Source organism: Schistocerca serialis, chromosome 9 (genome assembly GCF_023864345.2).
Source record: "Schistocerca serialis cubense isolate TAMUIC-IGC-003099 chromosome 9, iqSchSeri2.2, whole genome shotgun sequence".
NCBI classification, from domain to species: Eukaryota; Metazoa; Arthropoda; class Insecta; order Orthoptera; family Acrididae; genus Schistocerca; species Schistocerca serialis.
In genome coordinates this window covers 164,843,191-164,862,703 of record NC_064646.1, presented here as the reverse complement: position 1 = coordinate 164,862,703, position 19,513 = coordinate 164,843,191, and the positions used below count along the sequence as shown (strand labels likewise).

The following is a 19,513-nucleotide window of genomic DNA, read 5'->3' as shown; positions in this document are numbered from 1 at the left end:
TCGGTACCAATGGGCCTTATGGCTTGTTTGCATGGAGTTTTGTTTTTAGTTTTAGATGCTAAAAATTACCCTTGTTCATGACGTACTTTGTAGTCTATCGACAAAGCTTATGGCAGGAACGTCAACGAAATGGTGAATGTGAGTTGAAGACTGACTGTCCAAGAGACGGCAGAAGAATGTCACATTTCAGTTGGATCATGCCTTGAAATACTGACAGCATCTTGGAATGCAACTTGTTGCCACCAAGTTCGTCCCACGGCTCATGAGTCATGACCAGAAAGACATTCGCCTCACAATCTTTAAAGAGCTTTTTGATCACGCAAATGAGAACCATAATTGGTGATGAGACATGGGTCTATGGTTGTGATGTTGAGACAAAGGTTCGATCTTCACAATGGGTTGGGAAAGGTTCTCCAAGACCAATAAAAAGCTAGTCAGGTCAGGTCAAATGTCAAAGCCAAGTTGATAATTTTCTTTGACTTTGAAGGATTAGTTCATCATGAATTCATGCCACAGGGACAAAACTATTTATTGATATACTATCAGGATGTGTTAGGATGCCGGTGAAAAAATGTGAAAAGGAAATGGACTGAAATGTGGTGAGGCAATTCATGACACTTGCATCACGATGATGCATCCGCATGTTCGTCCCTGTTGGTGTATGGCTATTGCACAAAAAATGAAATCACTGTGCTGCCTCATCCTCCATACTCTCCAGACCTGTCCCCTGCAGACATTTTTTTTTTTTATTTTCAAAGTTAAAAACCCCACTGAAAGGACAAAGATTTGCAATGATAGATGAGATATAAGAAAATGAGCAGACGGCACATCTTGCATTTCAGCAAGAGGCATACCAAGACTGCTTCCGGAAGTGGAAATGGCTTTGAGAACAGTGTACCAATTGTGGAGAAAGTATTTCGAAGGAGACATGCACAATAAGTAAAAGGTACATTTAGAAAAATTTTGTGGACAAAGTTCCAGAATTTTTTGAGAGATCTTATATGTACCACCTAGCTCCTAGATGATGAAGAAATTGAAGAAATGTATGATAAGGTAAAAGAAATTATTCAGTCACTTAAGGGAGACAAAATGTTATTAGTGATGGGGGACTGGAATTCGATATTAGGAAAAGGAAAAGGAGGAAAAATAGTAGCTGGATATGCAATGGGGAGGAAGGGGTGAAAGAGGAAGCCACTTGGTAGAACTTGGCACAGAGTGTAATTTGATCATTGCTAACACTTGGTTTATGAATCATGAATGAAGGTTGTATGGAAGAGACATGGAGCCTCCAGAATGTTTTGGATTGATTACAAATGGTAAGACAGAGATTCTGGAACCAGATTTTAAATTGTAAGATATGTCTAGTGGCAAATGTGGACTCTGACCACAATTTATTGGTTATGAACTGCAAATTAAAACTAAAGAAACCGCAAAAAGGTAGGAAATTAAGGTGATGGAACCTGGAGAGGTTGAAAAAAATCAGAGGTTGTTAAGAGTTTCAGAGGGAGCATTAGGCAACAATTGACTAGAACAGGGGAAACTTCATTCAAAATTTGTTTGTTAGCTGTCATGTTATTCCATATTGACTGATATTATGCTGAAGATGGTTGAACAGTGACTGAAATTCATTTGCTGTAATAAATGATTTCAAACCTCTTACAATCGATGCTGTCAATTTTTTTATTTATGATACTAATATTGTAGTTCTTGAGCGCATGGTTCCCAATGAAATCCAGCTTTTTTCAGGAGTGCTATTCCCACAAAGCATGCAGGAAACCATCTCTGATTGGTTCAATAGGAATATCTTCTCCGAAGTTTGGAAAGTAGTAGAGTTGTAATGGCAAAAGTAAAGCTGTGAGGGCAGATCATGAGTTGTGCATGCATAACTCAGTCAGTTGAACATTTTCCCATGAACTGTTAAGGTTCTGGGTTTGAGTCCTTGTCCATCACATAGTTTTAATATGCCAGGAAGTTTGAAATCAGTGCACACTTCACTGCAGAGTGAAAATTCATTTTGGTTTCACTCTTGTTTATGTACCTGTTAATCACTCAGACATGATGTTTTGTTACCGTCAATTATTTATAGGGACTGTTAAGTATTACCAAGAAAGCATTAGGCAACGATTGACTGAATAAGTTAAAGAAATGCAATAGAAGATGAATTGGTAGCTTTGAGAGATGAAATAATGAAGACACCAAGCTTTAAGAGATGAAATAATGAAGACAGCAGAGGAACAGCTACACAAAAAGAGAAGGCCCAGTAGGAATCCTCAAATAGCATACAATAATGTACATTGTACATTTGACACTAAGTTGCAAACAAATACAGTGAAGAAAAAGACTAAAAATATTTTCAGCTTTCAGAAAAAGTCCCTCTTTGGATATAGAACTCTCACGCATTCACACAACAACTCATATACAAAAGGCCACTGTCTCTGGGCACCAAGGCCAGCTGGACAACACAGTTGCTGAAAGTGCCAATCAGCACCATGTGTTTCAATTTAATGACTGTTTCCCAACCTGTACCATGTGGGTCCTTCCCACTCCTTTCCCATTTACAACAGATTTTCTGAATTATGAATGGGAATCTTCCTGAAATGTATCCTTCATTCACATAACCCCCCTGGCATCAGCATTCATTAGTCCCTGTTTTCCACCTGCCTATCAACTCCCCTGTTCCCATTACAGTAAATACATCCCTTCTGTTCCACTAGTGCACCTAAAAGTCCTTTCCTATTCTCTGCATCATCTTTCCTCTCACTTTCCCACCCTCATCCTTTACCACCCCCCCCCCACCCCACCCCCCACCCCCAGCACATCCTCCTAATGCTACACCTATCAGCCTTATCCCATTCCCAACATGTCTCTGCACACTCCCATAGGCAGCACTAGGCTCTTGTCTCACTCCTACCCTGCAACCCCTCCCAATACCTCTTCCTTACCCCCACTACCCACCCCATGTAATCAGACACAGATACAGTTGGGCCTTAGTGCCCATAGACAGTAACAGAGTGTGAGTGTGAGTGTGAGTGTGTGTGTGTGTGTGTGTGTGTGTGTGTGTGTGTGTGTGTGTTGGTTGGCTGGTTGCTTGCTTGCTTGTTTTTGTTGCTGACAATAATGATGATATTGTCTGAGAATTTTCCACTTCTGTAGAAGGACTTTGTACGAAAGCTGAAAATATTTCTAACATTTTTTTTCCAGTGTGCCTGTCTGTGACTCATTGTCTCCTCTGTTTGGTGAGTAGCAATCTAGCCTTTCCGTAATACTATTGTTATATCATCCTGGACTTTCCACTGTTTGATATTCTACATTTAATTGATGAAAGGAGAAAATATAAGAAAATAGTAAATGTAGTAGATAAAAGGGAATGCAGACCTTGAAATTAACATACAATACAAAATGGCAATATATGAGTACCTAGAGGAGAATAGCAAAGCTGCAAAAATGTGCATGACTATAGGAATTATGGCTGCTGCACATAGGAAAATTTAAGAAACTTTGGAGAAATGAGAAGCTGATGTGTCATGAAAGAGAGCTGTTATGGCAAGCCTAATGAAGGATGAAAGGTGAATATATAGAAGGACTATATAAGGGAAAGAGAGAAAGAAAGGAAAAGGATGAAGGTAAGAAGGGCAGGTGTGTGTGTGTGTGTGTGTGTGTGTGTGTGTGTGTGTGTGTGTGTGTGTTTTGGGAGGGGGGTCACACTACAGGAACAATTTGACAAATATGTGAGATGCACGAAGCACCTGCAGTATTTGACATTTCCTCAGAATTATTCAGATTGTTGGGAAAACCAACCATAGCAAAATTGAACCACATAGAAGGTGAGGAATGCAAGACAGGTGTAACACCCTCAGGTTTAAAGAAGAATGTAATAATCAAAATACTAAATCAGGCAGCATCTGATAGGCATGAGTATTTCAAATCTTTCAATTCAATAATTCATGGCTGTAATATGTTTACATAAAGTAACTACAAAAGAATAAAACATCTGATAGAAGCCAATCAGGAGGAAGATCAATTTGGATTCCAGAGAAATGAGAGATCATCATGAGACTGACCACACTACTTTTCTTAATAGATACATTGAAGAAAGACAAACAAGGTTTTGTAAAAGTATAACTTATTTTTAACAATAATGAGTGGAATACACTCTTTGAAATTCTGAAATTATCTGGTGTATAATACAGGGAGTGAAAGGTTATCTATAACTTGAACTGAAACCAGACAGCAATTATAACACTCAATGGGCATGAAAGAGAATGCAGCCTTCACTCCACATAATTTAATATGTTCACTAAGTACGCATTAAAGGAAATTAAAGAGTATTTTGTGAAGTGAATTAAAGTGCAGAGAGAAGCAATAAAAACTTTGAATCTTGCCGATGACTTTGTAATTCCATCACAGATGGCAAAGGACTTTGAAGGGAAACTAAATGGAGTGAATAGTGTCTTGAAAAAACCTTATCACACAAAATAAAAGTAAGAGGAATGGAGAGTAGAACAAGTAAATCAGACACTGCTGTGAAAATGAGATTAGCAAATGACAAGCCAAAAGTCACAGATGAGTTTCAGTACTTGGGCAGTAAAATAACATGATGGTCAAAGTAAAGAGGACACAAAATGCAGATTAGCAACAGCGAGCAACACATTCCTGAAAAAGTGATTTTTTTAAAATTAATTAACATAAATCTAAATGTTGGGAAGTCTTTTTCGGAAGGTATTTGTCTTGAGTGTATCTTTATATGGAAGTGAATAATGGCTGATAAACATTACAGGCAAGAAGAGAATAAACATTTTTGAAATGTGTTGTTACAGAAGAATGCTGAAAATTAGATGGATGCATCAGTGTAACCGATGAGGAGGTACTGTATTCAAATTGGGTAGAAAGTAAATTAATGGCACAACTTCACAAGAACAAGTGATCAGTTGAAAGGATGCATCTACAAACATTAAGGAATAGTTAATTTGGTAATGGAGAAAAATGTGGAGGGTAAAAATGTTGTAAGAATACCACAGCTTTGCTGCAGTAGGTAGCGGTGGTTATACAAAGATCGAAAAACTTGCATGAAATGGACTAGCATGGAGAGCTTCACTAGTCTTGGCACTAAAGATCACAAGTACTACGTGAAGAAATGGAATGCAAATTAATTAAGAAACAATTACAAAAAGTGAACATTTTATAATTTCAAGGAGAGAGAATGGATGGGCAGATGCTGACCTTTGGGAGGCAAAAGTCCAGTACCATCAATAGAAATTCTCAAAAGCAGATTTAAAAATTATAGCTTCCAGAAGTGTTAGTTGCTTCTTCAGGGAAGAAGGAAGGTTTGGAAGAGGGCAGGTCACTCAGAGCTAAGGATGGGAGGGACCCACATGCTTTGGTGGACATTTCTCAAGCTGTGACCACTGGCCTGATTAGAAGTTCTGTGATCATTTCACTAGAAATAAAATTGAATATGAAAAAAACAAACAGCAAAATCAGAGAAACCCAACAGGTACAGCAAAAGTACAAAGAGAAGACATGTATACATCATGAAATATTCCATACTACTGATGGAAGCATAGATAAGAATGTGAAAAATGTAATGAGAGATGAGAGATATACATTACTTTGAAATAAAACAGTAAATATTACAAACTGGCAAGTCAGTACGGATGACAGAGTTGTGCGAATCATGCGAGAAAAATACAACCTTAGGAAAATGTGAAAGTGCAAGATAATTAAATTTAAGTCCAGGGAAGTAAATGATACTTTCTTGCAATATACAGATGATGACTATTCAAAGTATGGAAAAAAGGGTTGCCAGTTGGGAACACCACGTCAAATGATGTCATGACATAGAAGAAAAAACCCAGAATGTGAAAAGTGGTCATGTGGCCATAATTTGAAACAATTGTAACAAATTAGCAGGAGTTGAAGGCACACAAATACAGTTTTGCAAAAAGACAGTGAGAGACATAGAAGCTGGAAGGTTACTTGACTGGGAACCAAAATTATATTAATCAGATTTTCAAAAATGTAGCCTGCTATTGAAAGAGATATGGGACAACTGTGAAGCACAGTAAGGGGGGAGGGGAGTGGGGGACCGATTTAAAGATTTGATTTTTAATGAAGATTAGTTTGAGTTCAAAAAAGTTAAATATACCAAAGAAGCAATTCTGACCTTGCTAGTACCAGAATGAAGGGTTTTGCTAGATCAAGCTTTTCAGAATCGAAGAAGATTCTACTGAATGGGTTTGAAGTACAAAGTGATCTGCAGTACCTACAAAGTCAAATGTGGTTATTAAAGTGGGATGGATTTATTAAGAAGGGTTTAAGGTAGTCTCATAACATAATACAAATATTGAAGAATTAATCAAGTAAATTTCAGAACAGGAATAAAAGAGTAGGAGATACCGATGCTGTGGTCCACAAACTTCATAGTTTTCCACACCAAATGCAAGAAATATTCAGAAGAATTAGTGCCTGGACAGGATAGTTAGTATGTAATTTAGGCTCAGAAGAACCAAGTAAAATGACAAAGACAAAAGAAAGGAGAATAGCAGTTTGTTGAACAGAAAACTGACTAACAAACAGAATGAGAAGAGTGAGAATTCAGTTATCCGGATAGTAAGCTTACTCACGATGACTGAAGCAGGTAGGGTACAAAATTTCTTGAATAAAACAGCCTTCCTGATATTTAATGGTGACGCCGAATCCAGACAGAAGTTTGTGAAACTTTACGGTTGGAGCATAGCACTATATGGAATGGGATGTACTCTATCAGGAAAACAGAAAAAAAGAAACTGACACCAATTTAAGTGTCCCTTGGACAAAGGTTTGAGAATTGAAATAAATGAATGTTACTACAAGTAACAGATGAGTTTCTAAGGAAGACTTTCTAACCTATCCTGACTTCAAGTATGACATTAAAGCATCCAGGATAAGATAATGAATTTAATTCTGGAACAAGTCATAGAAAAGAAAGGTATGTTTTACATGCAAAACTTTAAATATATGAAGCAGATCACTGTGTAGAAAGCATGCAAAAGTAGGAAGAGATGAAATACACCATTAAATCAGTCAAAACAGAAAATTATTTGGCACAAAAACTGACTAATTGGCAAAACACAGTTAATTTTTTCTTTTTTTTCTCTCACAAAGCTGGATTTTCAGAATCAGTTGTCTTAAATGAAGAGAAAAAGATAAGATAAATTTATTACCACTACTGGCATTTGTAATGCTGCCATGGTTTTAAAAGTGTGTGCACAACTGTTGCATTTGAGTTTACTGCCTCCAATTCAAAAATGGTTTTGTGTAGAAAATATGTAGATTTAGAAGCACACTGTTTAGCAGCCATAAAACCACAAGGCTTGAAGCAGATCTGACAGATCTAGAAAGTAACAATACATGGTCACATCATTAGTTTTATGGTTTTCTCCCCTTGATAAATGGAGAGTTTTTTTATTTTTTTTTTTTTTTTTTTTGGGGGGGGGGGGGGAGAAATGCAATACACTATCAATGTATCTATTTGACAGACATGATCATATAATGTAACTAGCAGTGCACTAGCTTGTGAGACAGGAAGGTGAACCATGCCAAATTGAATTCATGCAATGGATTAATGATCCTGGTTGCTGCACCAGCACACCTGAATGTGGTTTTTAGACGGTTTATACAGTTCACAGACAGGAGGCACACCAGCCTTCCCTTCCTCAGGTGTGACTGGAAAGAAGGGCATCTGGCCACAGTATTAAATTAAATAAATTTGCCAGATCTTGAGTACAGTGACCCCTGTACTAGACAAAATTTATTTGAAGATGAAGAAGACTATACCAGAGTAATCTTTTGACATCCACACCACTTCTTTTTATGACCAATAATTCCTAATCATGCCTTCTCCCTGAATGATTTTGGCAAGACATCTGTCAAGATTATGAGTGATTCTGTCTTGACTTCTACCAAGATGTTACTGAGAATGAATGGCTGCAAGTAAATTTTATTAAACTATTTCCATGCTAAAAATTATCTAGTTTTCCTACATTAACTGAAAGAGGTGTATATGAATGACAATTTAACTTTTCCAATTCAATTAAAATATTGAAAAAAATGTTCAGATCACCTGGGGAAATGCAGATGAGGTGGAACAAACATTGTAATAGTATAATTTCATAAGCAACAGAAAGTTTTCATGGAATAGCTAACAACTCATCTCACTTTCCCAAGATGCAGCTGATAGTAGAATCAGTCGCAAAAATAGAGAGTATTTTTCTATATGTAGGAAAGATAGTTAGACTGTGTAACTGTAATACGTGTTGTATTTTTGTTCTTGTATTGGGTTTACCATAATACCTGCCAGCTTTAGCAACAGTGCTTGTGTAGTCTGACTTTAACTGATGTCCAACACTATTTTTAAACTTGCTGCATTAAGTTCTTTTATTTTTAATAGAACACCAGTTGCAATACAGGCAAACAGTACAATATCATCAGTGAAACAAAGCCAGGAAGTATCAAAATGAGAATTGTTTGGATACTTTCTATTCTCTATGTCGTTTCTCTATTTTAAGGTCCTGAGAATAGTTCTGGATATATAAAATCTCCTTATCTAACTCCTCTTTCAATTCTGAATTTCTCACTGCCTTACAGTCTCATGGAAACTGTAGAATTTGTGTTCTCTATATACATAAATGATTTGGCAGACAGAGTGGGCAGCAATCTGCGGTTTTTTGCTGATGGTGCCATGGTGTGCGGTAAGGTGTCAAAGTTGAGTAACTGTAGGAAGATACAAGGCAACTTAGACAAAATTTTCAATTGGTGTGATCGATGAGAGCTATCCCTGAAAATGGAAAAATGTAAGTTAATGCGGATGAGTAGGAAGATCAAACCTGTAATGCTTGGATACAATATTATTAGTGTCTTGCTTGACGCAGTGTAACAGGACACCCTCCTCTAGCATTACTTTTTCTTAACAGTAGTTCTCAATACCAGTATTACTTTTTGAATTTTGGACAGGTCAGTATTATCTCAGCTGCGTTACTGAAAACTTTCATATAATTTTTTGCACAATATGTTACTCTATGTGATCAAGAGTATCCGGACACCCCCAAAACACACATTTTTCATATTAGGTGCATTCTGCTGCCACCTACTGCCAGGTACTCCATATCAGTGACCTCAGTAGTCATTAAACGTCGTGAGAGAGCAGAATGGTGCACTCCGCAGAGCTCACAGACTTCGGACTTGGTCAGGTGATCGGGTGACACTTGTGTCATATGTCTGTATATGAGATTTCCACACTCCTAAACATCCCTAGGTCCACTGTTTCCGATGTGATAGTGAAGTGGAAACGTGAAGGGACATGTACAGCACAAAAGTGGACAGGCTGACCTCATCTGTTGACTGACAGAGACCACCAACAAGTGAAGAGGGTCGTAATGTGTAATAGGCAGACTTCTCTAGAGATCATCACACAGGAATTCCAAACTGCATCAGGATCCACTGCAAGTACTATGACAGTTAGGCGAGAGGTGAGAAAACTTGGTTTTACTGGTTGAGTGGCTGCTCATAAGCCACACATCATGTCGGTAAATGCCAAATGATTCCTCGCTTGGTGAAAGGAGCGTAAACATTGGACGACTGAACTGTGGAAAAATGTTGTGTGGAGTGACAAATCATGGTACATGACGCGGCGATCCCATGGCAGGGTGCAGGTATGGCATATGTCCAGTGAACATCACCTGCCAGCGTGCAAAGTGCCAACAGTAAAATTCGGAGGCAGTGGTGTTGCGGTGTAGTTGTGTTTGTCGTGGAAGGGGCTTGCACCCCCTATTGTTTTGAATGGCACTATCAAAGCACAGGCCTAGTGTATCAATAATGCTGATTTGTTATGTGATGTGTCGCAGCACTGTCAATGCACCACTCAACAAAGTCCAGTTTGTTTACATCTACAGAAAAATTGTTCCATCTCATCATTAAAACTTTCTTCTCAGTTTTTGAAGTATCTTTGGGGCTGCAAATTCTTGAACGTCCCACATATGTAACACAAGCTGACAACATAGCACAGTCTTTTATTTTATCTGTGCACACTGTTCTAGTGAACTCATCTGATCAATTGTCATGTAAAAAACCAAATTTGATTTACGCTGTTTTGACAAACGAGCTACTTTACCTAATGAAAACCATTTTCCATCTTCAGTCCTGTTATAATAAGATGATTTTGACATATCTGCTTCAGATGAAGTCCAATTGCACCTTTGTCACCGTTTGTTAATCTTCATTTTTTGCATCATTGCTGTAGCAACAATTTCATCATCACTATCTATTATTCTCAGCTCATGATCTAAACATTGTGTTTGTGATTTGTTCCACATATTCTCTTTAACAGGTAAACTGTGCCTTGTAATATAAATGAAACTGAACTCTTTGGGCAAAATTTTCAAAAATCGCGCACAAAGGTTGCCATCATTGATCAACTTGTTGTGTTTGTACTTTATCAAATTGGACCAGATGTCCTTGTATACCATCAGATGCCATCCGAACAATGTTATGAAATTTGTGTCTAAGCAGATCAATGTTTTCAGCTGAGCGAACAATGTACATCTTATGCAGCTCATCCCAAATGTCTTTGGTAGTCTTTTGTTCCCCAATACAAAGAACAGGATTGGTCTCAAGTGACAGAAGTAGCTGTCTCTTTGCTTTTGCATTATCTTTTGTTCATTTAGCAAGATTAGTTTTGTAAATTTGCCTGCTTGCTTCCAGCCTGATCTGCCCCATTTATAACGTAAAAGATGTTGTCATACTCTAAAAATAGTTCTCATTATGAGTCCCCAGGTTCTCCTTCACAAGAGAGTTTTTCAGTTTGGTGTCTTTCATCAGCAACTGTATCATCTTTTGCACTTCTAGAATGTTGAGTTATTGTCAAAATTGGCTACAACTGTTGCACTTCATGAAAATTTTATCAACTGTGCATGACTGCTACCATGTTGATAAGACACCAAATGTCATTTAAACATGAAACCTTTATTAAAACATCACAGAAATACAACAATCCTAGAAGGATATGTCAAAACCATCAAAGCATAACCAATACTACAATAAAGTCAACTCAAGAAGTTTCTATAATGACAACACAACCTTCAAAGATTAATAATATAGTATAGACAATGATATTTTCACACTTTGAAATGTGCTGAATGTAGATGGACTGACAGGTTAACAAATGAAGATCTCCTGAAATGAGTCAATGAGAACAAAATATCTAATGAAGAATGTAATGCAACAGAGAGACAGATGTTGGGAACATAATACAGTATTAGTTACATTATTACAGCTGAAAATATTACTCAAAAGAATGGTAGATGAAAAGAATCACAGAGGCTGAGCCAAATATAAGTGCATAAGGCAGATTATCACTGACTTGGAATGCAGAAATTGTGTTGAAAAGAAGAGGATACCTGGCAAGCAGCAGGAACAGAGTTCCATCAAACCCCCCTTAAGGTGCATAGCCAAAACAACAACAATCAATCTGTAACTGTAATTTGATAATAAATGAACAAAAATTACACAGCAGACTGTAGGAGAAAATCATGGAAGGAAAAACAACAATTTAGAATGAGTGGAATAATGACAGTATGACGAGAGTGAAACAGAAAAACATTGTAATGCAGCTACAGTGTAATATTTTTATGTTTTCTTCTGTATAACAGTGTATGTCCAATTGCATTTTGTAAAACATCCCAACGACAAATTAACAAACTGTATTACACTACAAAATTGTCAGTGTTGCTATTCCATGTAAAAGCAGGGATCTAGCCACTTGTATTCTTACTTAGATCATGTGGATCTTTGCCCCCAACAGCAGTTCATCCATAGGGACAAAACTAATATTTTAGGTTTAATGTTTTATTGAGGAGGAGGCCACTTTAATTGACATAATCTCAGACGGGATCAGAGCAGGGGAAGAAATAGGTTTCAGTCTTTTAAAAGGAATCATCTTGAGATTGGCAGTCAGTGGTATGAGTTAAACATGGAGAACTGAAATGTAATTTGAATCCCATTCCTCCCAAATTAATGTTCAGTGTACCACTGCTTTAAAATTCACGATACACAGTCTAACTCCCTAACGTATGCTCTGATCTCACTAGCCACCTGACCTTGACTTATGCTGGACCCTTCCTTTTCATTTCTCCTATCTCTTTCACAGCCTTAGTTACCCCTCCCCTTTTAGTCTGTATTATAACTCTCTGTCAGCCTGTCAGCATGTCCCACCATCTTGTAATTTTTTTTACTATCATTTTATTTAATTTTCTAAATTTTTTTTTCTATTTTTCTCCCCTGTATTTTATTCTCACTGTCTTTATTACCAGTCGAACAGAGTATTTTTTTTTATCATGGTTAGCTCTCATTTTTTATGTATTGTCTGACAACAGTACTCCACAACTTGAATCTTGGCTGTTAGATTGCATATCACTTTCAGTGACATGGAAGGCCATTATCAAGTGAAAACATGTTCTTGATTTGGTGCAGGAAAACCCTGGCAAAAAGAGTCCATGGCTTTATTTGAAATACATGCTTTCTAAAACTTGCCTTCAATGTATGTCTTTCTTTTTTAAAAAGACAGGTAGCTGACACACTAACAAATCTTATTTTCTGTTTCTGTGGATTAATAGTAAATCCTGATAGCAGTAGTTAATGACACATGCAGGGATATAGATACTAAGAAAACTTTTGAGGCAGTTTCAACAATACCTGTACCACCAACGCTTCAGAAACAGAGTAATGGTCAGTCTGTATTATTATACTGATTTCATCAGGATAGTGAGAAATTCAGAATGTAAGAGCAGTCAGGCACAGAAATTGCATATTGCCAGGTTATTCTCAGCAGTCCTAAGGGAAGTTTTCAGATCTTTAAACCTCAAGAATAATGAAGGAGTACTTCTTACTGGCAGATCCTGGCATCCTCACGTCATATTATTTACCATTTTTTGGCATTTTTAAAGGAATTCTTGAGTATCTCTAATGATAAGCAACAGCTAGTTAAGCTGTATTCAGCAGTAAAGATAATATTTGCCTGCTGGCGATGATTTCTGGATTACTGTTGTACTTTTATCACATGCACTGTTCATAATATCTGAATGAGCCCCAATTGGTTGGTAGAGATGTAGATGTTGAGATGTAGATGCAGTAAGATGTGTGTATTTCAATGCAACCAGAATAAAACTGCACCCATCTTGAAATTATGTTCAATTAATTATTCACACCACATTACAGTATACCTGAAGATAAAATGTGAAGAAGTTAATTGTATGTTTGGTGGCAAGTGGGGTTTTTCTAAATTAAAGTGTAGCTTACATTGTAGCTTATATTGGTTTTAGGAAAAGAAACAATTCCAACAATAAATAATACAGTTCAGATCTATCAATAGTTTTTGCCATTTAAATCCTTTGTCTACATCACAATATGCTACTGAAGGAGCATAAATGACTGGCTGACTGGAGAAATGAATGTGACAGTACCTTCATGGCAGTGTTATAATCTCCCTTTCTCTGATGACATTGTATTATTTGCCTGTAGTCCAAAGCCAGTTCAGCAATGAATGGAAACATTTAACCAAGGAAGTTTGAAAGTAGAGCAATGTGTTTTTGTATTTAGACCAGTTTAAGAAAATAACTGATGTACAGCAAAAGAAATAAACATATGAGTGAAAATAGCCTGTTGTGTTTTTGCTAAACTACACAACATTTTCAAATCCAAGTTTCCTGTGAATCTAAAATGGGAAGTTTACAACCATTGAGTAAAAACAGTTCTGACTTTTAACAATGACACATGGACATTTAATGAGGCACCCACTCTAAAACTGAGGGATATGAGCCAGATAAATGAATCAACTCAACATTTCCACCATATGGCAAGTAGCAATCTATCTTTCTCATAATATTATCAAAATTTCATCCTTGATTTTTCAGTGTTTAATGGACGATGATAAAGGTGAGTCTCATATATAGTGATTGTAAGAGGAGGTTACCTGCAATTTCAATGAAAACAAAAAAATCACACTGAGAAATACAATTTCCATAAATGATTTCTGATGCAGCACTTAGAGACAATAAGAGCCTATATAATAAAGTAAAGGGCAGGAGATCTTTGTTTTGCTGGCTTTCCCCTCTATTTCATTTTCTCTTTTTCCAGTGGTGCTGCTCCTGCTTCAAGACACCAAAAGATCAACTAATTAACAGAAGTGCTGTCATTATCCAGCAACAGATATGTAGAAACACAGCAGAAAATGCATTTGCAACACCTTTTTTCGTACCTTGAGCCAAAGTAGCTTAAAAAACAGATCTGACAGTTATTTCTGGCCTGTTCCGTCACTTTCACAGTGATACCAACGCTACACTTCATACCTCAAAAAGATAGATAGATAGACAGATAGATAGATAGAGAGAGAGAGAGAGAGAGAGAGAGAGAGAGAGAGGTGGGGCGTACTGCCTGTGGACAGATTTTTTTTTTTTTTTTTTTTTTGTAACCCTACATAACCATGAAAACAATATAAATGAATAGTGAGTGAAATGTCTTTCTTGACCAAGATAAGCCTCATTCACCATTAATGTGAGAGAAGATTGTGACCAAAAATCATTGCACTGAAAAATAAATAAATAAATAAATATAAATAAAAATAAAAAATCTGAAAATTATGGCAGATAAATAACACAATGTGATCCTGAAAGAAAATAACTGTTAGAAACATAAAAAGATGGCAATGTAGTGTATGTGTCAATATAGTTAATTTCATGTAAAAAAAGTGTTTAATATATATTATCAATATGGAATTTGTGCATCAGAACATATAAAAATATAAATATACCGTGTAGGCACCAGCTTCACGAACATATCCAATGTCGAGAGCAATTTCATTCCGAGCACTTATAAAGTCCTCATAGGATGCATGGTGCTGTGTCTCAACGTGCTTGCAGTAAGCAAGTGCCAAGTCCTGCTTGGGCAGCTGCAGCACCAATTGCTTGTCACGATATTTTTCACCCACACTTCCCATCTCTGGCACTTTCTCAGAAGGCAGCTCTGAGAAGTATTTCTCAATCTGCAAAACATAAGAGCTAGATTAGTTTTTGTAACAGTTTAACTAAAGTTTTTATGCCTCTTGTGAATAGTGTAAAATTTAATTTTATTAGCATCTTTGGGATACTGTCCAGTCAACTCTAGTCTACCATTCTGCTAAGATAATTTATTCTGATGTATGCATTTACTTCAGCAAAAATATGAATTGTAAACCAGAAAATCACTGTAACTGTAAAATCATATGGCTTTCCTCTTTTTGGGTTTCTCACACCTTGAATTGAAGCTGGATGTAGGGAACATGACTCAAACACTAAACATAACAAAGTATCTAATGGGATATTTCATCTACTGAACACACATTATAGAGCCAGAACTCTCTGATTACCCGTCAGTCTTTTTTCCAAAGATATCTGCCATGTTACCAGTATTATGGACTCCCTTTTGCTAATTACTGTTTCAATGATTGATCTTCTGGAAACATGCTAGGGATTTAATAAATTATACTATTCTTTAATCATGGAGATTATTTATTTTTTATGTTTTTGGAACAAGCTTAACTGATATTCACATCAGTTAAGCAAATCTGGATTATTTTCTTCAAATGATTATGCAATCACCCTTGCTTTGTGAACAGGAGCATTATTAACCTGTACAGAAAATGCCCAAATCCAAAATTTTATTGCAATACTAGTAATATGTTACTGCCAAAAATGTTTATGTAGACCCACACATTCGGTCCGGCACGGACCAAAAGCAGTGTTGTGAGTTAACCCCAGAAACAGCAAACACAGACATTGCAAGAACTCCTGCACATTTGACATGTGATACTCAACTACATATCAGTCACCATACGTTTTACCAGATCCACACATGAGCTTCTCAGTGCCACACACCTTGCGACATATTCTTTCCTTTTGCTTCTTCATGATTGTTTTGTCACTGGCCCCTGTAAGTGAGTTAGAACACAAGTACTATGAAAGGGTGGCTGATAACTCCTTCACACAGTATGCCTGGGAATTTCGTAGTCTTTAACAATTTGTTAGGCCACCAAGAACAATAATCTGGTTTAGTACTTCCGTGACATTTCCTCTTCAAAGTAGCATCACTGAAAATACATCTGAGCACACATGACTTCTGTGAAATATCTCCAACAGATTGCTCAAGTTTTTGGGCCCCTACAATCACTCCACACTGAAACTGTAGTTAAATCTCTTATTTGTCTCAGTCTGACAAAAATCATGTCTATGATGTTGACATACTGTGCCCTCACTTGTTTATGCTTGGATGTATAGCATGGGACAAACAATGCACATTCTATGGGGTGTTTTGAAAACAAAGGTTTTTTTTAGGAAGAGATTACAGTCATTACAGACATGCTCAAAATGGGGAAGGATGGAAGATGTTATTGGATGTATCCTTTTCAAATTAACCATTTGGGCATTTGCCTTAACTGATTTTCATGAAACTTAAATCTAGAGAACCAAGCAGGTATTTCAATATGAGTCCAGTGTCTTAACCACTGCAGCACTTTTTCCCATCCTTTCCTTAGTCCACCATAACATCTAATTCTAATCTCTCTCTCTCTCTCTCTCTCTCTCTCTCTCTCTCTCTCTCTCTCTCTCTCTCTCTCTCTCTCTCTCTCTCTGTGTGTGTGTGTGTGTGTGTGTGTGTGTGTGTGTGTGTGTGTGTGTGTGTACATTTATCTGTAAAACCAAACGATGCAAACTCCAAGTTTGAGTAACAACAATAAAAGAAAAAGACAGATTGCTACTAATTGTAGAGGTGACACGTTGAGTTGCAGACAGGCACAACAAAAATACTTTTACACATGTAGCCTTCAGCCACAGCCTTCCTCAGAAAAGAAAACACACACACATTCATTCACACAAGCAAACACACATGTGCCATCTCTGGCAGCTTGGACTGCAGCTGTCACATTGAACAAAAGTAGCTATCAGGAGGTGGCAGGGAAGAGGAAGCAATAGCAGGGTACAGATGGGGGAGAGAAGAGTGCTGCCTGGCAGAGCGTGCAGGAACGACAGCACTGCCACCTGGCATAGTGTTGGAGGGCTGTGAGGCAGGGAGGCGGAGACGGAAGGGGGGAACACAGGGAGTGGGAAAGGAGGGGAGCAGCAAAGGTGAAAGAAAGACAGTTGCATTGGCAGAGGGTAGCACACAAAGAGGGTCAGGGGTTGTGAATAAGGAGGAAATGACAGGACAGCAAGAGAGGAAACTGTTGGGCAGTGGGTTGGTTACCTTAGAGTGAGGCTGGGATAATGTGTTTAAAGGGTAACTCCCATCTGCACAGTTCAGAAAAACACATCCTCCACCATACAGTTTCTGCCCCATGGGTCTTATCACCTCCTGCTTAAGAATATCCCCTTACCCTGTTTGTGTGCCACCCTCTGCTATCGCATTGGCCTGTCTTTCCCCTTCCCTGCTCCTCTCCTTTCTCACTACCCCCCCCGCCCCCATCTCCACGCCCCATAGCTCCCTCTCCCCTGATGCTGCACCTAGTGGCAGTCTCGTCATGCTTACTTCTAGTCATGCTCCACTAGTGCTCTTCCCTGTGCCCCACCGGTCCCTGCTACCCCTTTACCCACCCCCTCCATATTGCTGCTTCTGTTGGATGACAATTTCATTCTGGTCCAAGCTGCTGGAAACTGCGGTCACGTGTGCGAGGTGTGATTGTTTGTGTGAATGGTAGTGTCATTGTGTCTCCTTTACTAAAGAAGGCTTTGACTGAAAGCTAAATGTATAACAGTTTTTTCAATGTGCCTGTCTGCAACTCAACATGTCACCACTACAGTGAGTAGCAATCTGTCCTATTCCTTATATTGCTGGTATTTCTGCACAGTGAGATTCTAATAAAATTTCATCATTTGCATACAGTTGAGAAAACTTAACAGGAAAAACAGAATGACAGGTAAGGGTACAGAGGTAAAACTCATATTTATGTAAATGTAAATATGCCAAGTTCTAGTAAATTTACTCACCAAACTCCAATACATAGTGTTAAATGTAACATAAGTTATAAAAATTATGGAGAACATTAGGTATGGCTGACATATTTGATCATTAGAGTTCAGGTTGTAGAAATTCAGGTAACCCTTTCACGTAATTGTTGGTGTACAGTATCACACATCAGCGGCATAAATTTAGTGACAAACAGTTCTTCTCAATGTCATGTAAGTCCCATATAATGTCAAATAGGCAACTTAAGTAAGAGTATTCTGAATCCTATTACTATATCAGTACATCAGTGGGCAGAGATGATGAAACTGTGAAGTTCTGCTAGGAGGAAGGGAAATTAGGTTTTAATATTCTGTCAAGGGTGAAATCATTAAAGCTAATGCTCTAGCTTGGTTGGTGTAGAAAGAAGAAGAAAACCCCATGTCCTTTTCACAAGAAAAAGCCTCGTATTTCCCAAAGCAATGTAGGGAAACCACAGGAAAGGTAAATCTGAATGTCCAGATAGGAAATTGAACTGCTTTCTTAGAAACTTTCAAGAATTAGCTTTAATGAGGAATCTAGGAATGTACAACCAGCCACCTTCTATTAATCCCCTAAGGATTAGGAAGACAAGGATACAAATTTGTAAGTAGATATGTGGAAGTGGGGTTGTGAAAATGATGAAGTGTAAGTATAAACCTGAGCCCCTGGAACATTGGTTTACTATCTGGAAAAATACTGTTATGGTAAGGGTGCCCTAACACCCATAGTCATGGGGATGGGATGTGTGGGTGTGAAAGGACAGAGAAAATTAGTTATATAAGCAACAAACTGACTAATGAAAGCGCTGATTGACATTTAACACCTAGTAGTGGGGGTGGCCGTAGCAAGTACTGTAGAGATTGCAATTTGTCCTCTGTGGGCAGTTTTATGTTGCTTTCTCAGGAGAGAGGTAAACTAAGAATATATGTATTCTTTCACCTGGTGGGAAAACTAAAAATATTGTGTAGAATCAACTATTGTATTAAAATAACATTTTATTTTATAATTAATGTACTGAATGTATACTTTTAAAATACAGTGCGTATTTTTCAAGTTTTGAAATTAAAAACAGATGTGCTAAGATATCTCAATAATTTTATTTTTACATGAAAGCAGATATCTCAATAATTTTATTTTTACATAATATTGAGGCACTTGTCATAAGGTTGTACCAGTTTTTGAATACCCTCCTCATAGAAGTCTGCCGCCTGACTTGTTAACCACTGCATCACCACTGCTTTGAGTTCGTCATCGTCTTGAAGACGCTGACGGCCCCGGGGTTTCTTCATGTGCAGGAACAGATGGTAGTCACTGGGCGCAAGATCGGGGCTGTACGGAGGATAATCTAGAGTTTCCCATCGAAAAGATGTGATGAGATCTTTGGTCTGATTCGCCACATACGGACGGGCATCGTCTTGCAGCAAAACGATGCCCTTGCTCAACTTCCATGGACTGTTGTTTTGATTCTGGT

The 19,513-nt window shown here is 37.7% G+C and overlaps 1 protein-coding gene across 1 annotated transcript in view; it reads right to left on the bottom strand.

Moving 5' to 3' along the window:
- The window catches only part of LOC126419451 (uncharacterized), a 1,200,562-nt gene that overhangs the window by 374,035 nt on the left and 807,014 nt on the right, over nt 1-19,513 (bottom strand). The window contains exon 5 of the mRNA XM_050086638.1: nt 14,840-15,070. Within this exon, the coding sequence (XP_049942595.1) occupies nt 14,840-15,070 (231 nt within the window). The remainder of the gene's footprint in view (nt 1-14,839; nt 15,071-19,513) is intronic.